General features: G+C 33.7%; 1 protein-coding gene and 1 non-coding gene across 2 annotated transcripts; one reads left to right on the top strand and one right to left on the bottom strand.

Annotated features, from left to right (window-relative positions):
- Window positions 1-1,871: 1,871 nt before the first annotated feature.
- On the top strand, window positions 1,872-3,455 carry LOC21408145 (3-ketoacyl-CoA synthase 19). The gene is made up of 2 exons (XM_010098393.2): window positions 1,872-3,139; window positions 3,315-3,455. The coding sequence occupies exons 1-2, from the start codon at window positions 1,889-1,891 to the stop codon at window positions 3,453-3,455; spliced, it is 1,392 nt and encodes a 463-aa protein (XP_010096695.2). The 5' UTR covers window positions 1,872-1,888.
- Window positions 3,456-5,931: 2,476 nt separating this feature from the next.
- On the bottom strand, window positions 5,932-6,037 carry LOC112091642. Its single transcript, XR_002902239.1, has one exon. It is a non-coding gene; the product is annotated as a U6 spliceosomal RNA (small nuclear RNA).
- Between the last annotated feature and the right edge of the window lie 1,973 nt (window positions 6,038-8,010).

Raw genomic sequence — 8,010 nt, 5'->3', positions numbered from 1 at the left:
TAATTAGTGTGGAAAATATTTTTTAAAATAGTTAACCATTTAGTTAATGATTAGAGTAGAGAATTTAAAAAAAAAATTATTAAATATTTTAATTAAAAACATGAGATGATTAATATAATTAGAGTTGCTCTAAGACATTGCACTTCCATGCTCACTCATTGCGCTGGTTTTTGTTATGGATTTGTGGAGTACTGGCCAGCAATTTAAAGTATTTTTATGAGTTAAGACCATCTCTCATATAAATATTACTGTCAATTTTATATTTGTCATTAAAAAGGTGTAAGAATAAGCTATTTAATATGTTATTCTATTTTGAGAAAATCTATATAAATAAGATATTTGAGGTATTTAACTTTTAATTGTTAAAAAATATTTTTTTAGAATAGATTCTCCAATTCCAAAAGGAAAATTTACTTATTACCTCATATTTTGACTTTAATTCGTTTGCTTTGCTCCAACGAATTAGTACTTCAAATGTTCCCAACTCCAAGTAATTGGGCGTGTATCCAACTACAGTTTTTTTTTTTTTTTTAATACAGGGAAAATTATTAAATCTATTTTTAAAGTGTATGAATCTTAATTTTTATTCTATTACTTTTGATTAATATCCTTTTCAATAATATATGTATTTAACTTAAAAATATTAATTAAGAATAAAGAGTAAAAATTTAGACGTATGTACTCTGAGAGATATTTGCCTCTACTTCTCTTATTTATATCAAATTATTCACGGGCTGCCCGTCCACAATGTAAGATCAAGTTGGAGTTCAGAATAAGATCTGCACTTATGAAGAGAATTTATGTTGAATATCAAGTTAACTGAAGTAGTTTTGTTTTGTTTTGTTTTTTGTCTAAGGAGTATAAGTAGTACTTGTTCATACCTTTCTCCAAATTTTCCTCCATCGCTGTAGGTCAGATCAGTTAATCTTAGCCGCCTGATCGTAAAGCACCACTAGTTCATACCTTGCACGTATTCTAATCGACATAAGAAACATATGCTATATATGAAGATCGATCGCCAACAAAAATTAGTCACACCAACTAATACTAGACATATACTCAATACACATTAAAACTCAATAATATAAAAGTACCAAGTAAAATAGCACTTTTTTCTTTTTCATTAAAACGATGATGCTGTTATCTATTATACTAAGAACTAATTTAATTTACATAACGTATGCAATTTGTTTAAAAATTTTACGGAAATAGTAAAAAATAGGCCAATATGAAAAGCTTAAGAAAGTATATAGGCCAATTTTTAGTTATAGAAATTAATAGGCCATAACTTGTCAAGTTATGGTTAATAACCAGATAAGTTATGGACAAACTTGTCAAGTTATGGTACATAGCCAGACAAGTTATGGACACAAATTGTGAATAATTTGTCAAGTTATGGTTCATAACCAGACAAATTATGGACGAAAACAGTAATTTGGCCTATTTATTAACTTATGTAAACTATTGACCTATTAATTTTAATTTATCTCAAAATTTAGCCTATTTACCTCTTTCTCCCAAAATTAAACTAGGTCATATTATTTATCAAAAAAAAAAAAAAAAAAAAAACCAAATCTAGGTGGTCATGTAATTATAGGATTTATTTAAAATATATGCCCATAAAAATATTTTATGGTGGGCTTAAAATTGCTAGCTCTGTAATGTTCACATACACTTTAAATCATATATATAAAGTACTTTCTTTTTGCCAACAAAAGTTGACAGTACTTTTTTTTTTTTTTTGGGGTCAAGAAAGTCGATATCTATCTTCATCGTGAATAGTTCCTTTTCAAATCTTTCTCCCTCTATGTATATAACTTACACTACACTAGTCTAGCTCACCACATAATCTCTTCAACTCTACTATTATTATCACATCTTTCTCGTCATGGAGCTCCTCATGGCGATATCCCTTTTCTTGGTAATTTCATACGCCTTTTTGCACCTTACCAAATCCCTCCTCCAAAAACAACACCAATGCTGCTACATGCTCGCCTACGAGTGCTACAAACCGCTGGAAGAAACCAAGCTCAGCACCGACGCTTGCGCCAAAATAGTCCTCCGCAACAAGAACATCAGCGTCGACGAACTCCGATTCCTCCTCAACGCCATGGTCAGCTCCGGCATTGGCGATGAGAGCTACGGCCCGAAAAACGTCCTCGAGGGCCGCGAAGAGTCTCCGACGCTAACCGACGCCATCTCCGAGATGGACGAGGTAATCTTCACAACCCTAGACAGCCTCTTCGCAAAAACCGGGGTCTCGCCGGCGCAAATCGACATCCTCGTCGTCAACGTCTCGCTCTTCTCGCCCGCGCCGTCGCTGACGTCGCGGATCGTGAACCGGTACAAGATGAGGGAGAACGTCATGTCGTATAACCTCTCCGGGATGGGCTGCAGCGCCAGCATAATTGGCATAGATCTCGTCCAACACCTCTTCAAGACTCATGAAAACTCCTACGCTATTGTCGTCAGCACCGAGTCCTTCGGCCTCCACTGGTACTGCGGCAAAGAGAAGTCGATGATGCTCTCGAATTGCCTGTTCCGGTCCGGCGGTTGCTCCATGCTGTTCACCAACAAGAACGAGCTAAAGAAGAAGGCGATTCTGAAGCTGAAATGCCTCGTACGGACGCATCTCGGAGCTGACGACGAAGCGTACGAGTGTTGCATACAGTTGGAGGACGAGAAGGGGCACGAAGGGTTTCGGTTGACGAAGAAGCTTACGAAGGCAGCGGCGAAGGCGTTGCGGCTGAATCTCCGTGTTCTCGTGCCAAAAATATTGCCGGTGAGGGAGATTCTAAGGTACTGGATTGTTAACCTAATTAGGAACACGAACAATAAGGGCGATCCACAACTTACGAGTAGTGGTGCGAATAATTTGGATTTCAAGACCGGGGCAGAGCATTTTTGCATCCACCCCGGTGGGCGAGCGGTGATAGATGGGGTCGGGATGAGCTTAGGGTTAAGCGAGTATGATTTGGAGCCGTCGAGGATGGCGCTTCATCGGTTCGGCAACACTTCGGCGGGCGGGTTTTGGTATGTTTTGGGGTACATGGAGGCGAAGAAGAGGCTCAAGAAAGGGGATAGGATTTTGATGATGAGTTTTGGAGCTGGGTTTAAGTGCAACAATTGTTTGTGGGAGGTTATGAGGGACTTGGATGATGAGGATGGCGCTTCATCGGTTCGGCAACACTTCGGCGGGCGGGTTTTGGTACGTTTTGGGGTACATGGAGGCAAAGAAGAGGCTCAAGAAAGGAGATAGGATTTTGATGATGAGTTTTGGAGCTGGGTTTAAGTGCAACAATTGTTTGTGGGAGGTTATGAGGGACTTGGATGATTTGAATGTGTGGAAAGGGATTATTGAGAGCTATCCTCCAAGCTCACTTGCTAATCCTTTTATGGAGAAGTATAGTTGGATCAACGATGATTATCTTGGCTTTGTTCGCCTTGAGCGTTAATTACTCACTTGCTAATCCTTTTATGGAGAAGTATAGTTGGATCAACGATGATTCTTTTGGCTTCGTTAGGCTTAATTAGCACTATATATATATATATAGTGATAATATAATTATAAAATTATGGTTTTCATCAAATTAGGTATACCTTCATGAAATAAGTATGTTTCAACTTCATGCTCTGGTGTTTGTTTGTTGCCAAAAGCGATTTGAATATCTATTCTTTGGCAGCATCAAGTGCAAATGCAACCAAATTTTTATTTTTATTATTATTTCTGGGAAAAAAAGCTTATAAAAAGAATGTTGTATGTCATTATTGGTGATGGATAAGCATACATATGATATATTTTTGTTTTACAAAAATACGATGGTATTTCAGGCACTTTACTCTCTCAAGGTTTCTTTCATGTTATTTGACCATGACTAAGACTTATCACATCCCTATATGGATATATAGTGGCAAAACCATTAATCCAAAGGACCAGAACTCTAAAAAAATTAAAAAGAAAAAACAACAACAACAACAATTCTCTCAGGGGACCGGCGACATTTTTTTCCTATGAAAATGCTTGAATAATTTTTCCATAACATTCTACGATCAAAAATTTATTTTGCCGTAATATGTCTCTAGAAGTATTAGCTAGAGTCTAACTGTAATTTTGTCTATTTTCCTTGGAAAAAAAAAATAATTGTCTATAAAAGCCTATTTTTAGAGACTAAATATTTGTCTCTATATATGGTGATGAATTTTTCACCTCTAAAGCAACATTATTTTGGATGAAAATTAAGTTTTCAGTCTAAGATTGAACCTCAATGGAACATAAGCTATGTTTTATCAGTGATGTACTAAACAACAAGTTAATATATAAGTTATAATTTATCATTGATAAACTCAAAAGTTATCATAAATAAACTAAACAAGCCTCAAGTCTCAAACCTCTCTCTCGGTCCTCGGATCTCTTTCTCTCTATTTGAGCTGCGAATGTCGAGGGCCGTGAGAATCTAACCACGAGCAGAGGTTCTTGCCGGCAGGATCTGAAAGCTCTAGGGAAAAGGAGACAAATATCTGTTTGAGTATATGGATCTGAGTTTTTTAGTCTAACTCTCGGTTAATATCTTTCTTAATTAAATAATTATATTAATTAAAAAAATATTAATTAATTAAAGTAAGGTGTAAAATTTTAAACTCATGTACTCTAACGTAAGTTTAGTAGTTTTCCCTAATAATTAAGGTCTCGCTCATTTCACCAATTCGAGTTTTCAATTTCAGTTTCGTTATAGTTAAAAGTTCTCATAAAAAATCACATCTAATTTTTTTTCTACTACAGTTAAAAGCTCTCACATAAACTCACATCTCAACTCAAATTAAAAACTCAAATCAACAATTCAGAGCTAAGAATGAACCTAATGGAATATGGGTTATGCTTAAAGAACTCATTGGTAAGTATGGATCTATTGTGTACCCCATAGGCTGAAAAACTTGTTCTGAGCATATGGGCTTTGTATACGTGAGAAAAAAATATTTTACTTTCATACGAATAAAGTGAGAAAATTAAAACACACAAAAAATTATTTTATCTATTGACAAAAATAAAATAAGAACATATATATGCAAAAAAAATTACTTTCATACGAATAAAGTGAGAAAAAAATATTTTTAAAAACACACAAAAAATTGAAATGTAAAACAAACATTTACAAAAAAATAACAAAAAATATTTTAAAAATAAAATAATAAAGATAAAAAAGTAAAAAAGTGGACAAAAGTAAAGTAAGAGAAGAGGTTGCCACATGTCATCCCAATAGAAAAGAGATTTATCTCTTTTATGTTTATTAGATTAAAAATATAGATTATTATGTAAAGATTATAAATTAGATTAAAAATTTATAACGAGCAATACAAAATTGCTCGTAGTCCATATCATACCATTAAAAAGTTAATATAATGACTAAAACATTAATTCATATCGATGGAACAAAAATGTATGTCCCATTATAAATTTTGCTCGGAAAATAATTACAATATAAAGGTAATTTTAATAAAAAATGAAAACAAACATCGAGTATGTACACATTTGGAAGAATTTATTAATTGCATACTTGGTCACCCGATGCTATGGAGGTCCCACCCCAGTATCCGTAGGAGTAAAGTGAGAAAAAATATTCTAAAATAACACGTTGTAATAAATAAATTGTAGAAGAGTTTCTAAAAGAAATAAGCAAAAAGAAAGAATTATAATAAGTAAAATTAAAAAAAATGACAAAAAAAATGGAGTTGACAAGTGGCAAATAGAGAAAGAGGGATGAAAAAAGAGTTTGACTTTTTATATATGTTATGAATGTATATATTTTTGTTGCGGAAAATATCTCTCCGCACTATGATGTTATTGCATAATGACTCATATTTATCAACATGATTACCAATTGTCTTGGTTACTAGTGTGGGGAAGTGGTAGAATATAAAATTGTTGTTGCTAGAATTAATTTGAGACCATTTTTAAATTTGTATGTGTCATTCTTGTGCAGAAATCATGTTATAATCTTCCCAATATCGTTGTAATTTTATTGGATGTCTCTGAAGGGACACATTAAAACTAATTTAAGAACCTCAACGTGTTATTGCACTTTTACATCCTTTGAGGTATCAACAAGACCATATACATACAATTTATCGACCTTCAGTTAAAAATAAAAGACAAAAAAAAAACAAAAACAAAAACAAAAAATCGACCAATTCAAGCAAGTTTTTACTTCTCAACCCTGACCTCCTCTTCTACTTTTTTTTTTCCTTTTTTCTGAAGAATATGTGATCACCACTACGAGTTGTGCACGGACGATTTATTCTCATCATATAGTAGCGTCGTAATGATTAATATCTTCCAGTTGAGAAATTCAGAATCCTTAATGGCCAAAAAGGAAACAAATAAAGGAAAAGAATTTTTTTTTTTAAAAAATAAAGATTTATTCTTTTTAACTAGTGGTGGTTATTACTGTTCTAACTTTAAGATTATGATTTCAACGACTTGATTCACAAGTGTCCACGTTTAAAATTTGCATGTGACACAGAACTGCTACAATTATAGATCACTCCATTAAAAATTTAATCTTACGGTTAGAACAACAATAATTAAGGATAGTTAAAAAGGATAGGTTTTACTGGGAAAATTCCCAAAAGAACAATGAACAAAAGAAAGCGTTGGACTGTTGTCTGTATTAGGAAACTTACATTAGATGGGCATGTTCTATTTTCATTCTTTGTATCTTTAAATTTAGTGGGCCAATCTGCATTTATCAACGGGACAGATTTGGTTGGGAAACTTAAGAGCAAGAATTTTCTTTTAATTTAACAAAAACCTGCATAATCAGATTTTTTTTTCCCTCTTTTAGAGTTTCTTTTTAAGTCTTGGGCAAATGTACAATCTTCATTCCGTTTTGACCCTTTCTAAATGCATTTCTTATCAGACATGCCAGCCACATTTTTGTAGTACGTCGCTCACGTTAAAAGCATGGAAGGGTCATTGGGGCCTCATGTACTAAAAATATTTTGTCATTTACCATATTCAATTGCTGCCTTTTAATCATAGCTAGTACAAAAGGTAGTTCGTGTGAATAATGTCTCGGAATTTATCACAATATATTTACAGTTTGCTGTAGTAGTAAATAAAAAGATGTGGTGAAGTGATTGAGGTATTGACTAGAGTCTTAGAGCTGAATTTCTAGACACCTTGTTTGGAAAAATAGATATTATTACTGAGTATTATTGAGAAGGGATGGCAATAGAGCGGGACCTTGCAAAGCTTTTCTGTCATTATCCTGTCCTAAGAAGGATTGGCTCCCCACACCATGTTAATCCCCACTATGATATTCATCATAAATGAAAATTTTTAGCAAGTTAGAAACGAAAAATGAAGTTGAAATCCACAATAAAATCAATTAGAAATCAAACATTGCGCCACAAAATAACAATCCTAATCAATCTAAATTTCAGCACTAGAGCCATAAAAAGTCTCATTAAAACACGACAAAATTGTAACGAAATATATATATTTTTTTCCTACAATATTTATATTGGGTCAGAGAGTGCTTCCCCCGCCCCTTACTCGGGGGCATGACGTTGTCTCCATCCTGGCCCGAACCCTTTAGCAGTCCTCCATTCCAGTCCTCCCCTAGTGTTGAAGTGTTGAGCTATAGACTTGCTTTTTCTATATGCATTGACTTGTACGATATAAGCATTTTATGCTTTAGTGCAGTGGAGTTCAGATTGTGAGTGTTTTAGAAAAATGTTAATTGACTATAGCATATTGGTACTCAGGAAAGTGGAGAAACCAAATTTGCAATTCACATTGATAAAGCATAGAATTTTTGTTGAAAACAATATTATTACCTAAGTTTATGCCACACATCAATCCCTTTGACAATTGTTACAATAACAAACAATACCTCAAATTATACAAGCAAGAAAGAAAAAAAGAAATAAAGAAAGAAAGAAAGATCAAAACAACCCTTCAAAAGAAACTATAAGGAAAACTTTGCCCTGTGAGCATCTATACGACAATTG

The sequence above is a fragment of the Morus notabilis genome, unplaced genomic scaffold (genome assembly GCF_000414095.1).
Source record: "Morus notabilis unplaced genomic scaffold, ASM41409v2 Scaffold139, whole genome shotgun sequence".
Classification (NCBI taxonomy): domain Eukaryota; kingdom Viridiplantae; phylum Streptophyta; class Magnoliopsida; order Rosales; family Moraceae; genus Morus; species Morus notabilis.
The sequence above is the reverse complement of the archived record's forward strand: the minus strand, read 5'-3'. Positions and strand labels throughout refer to the sequence as shown.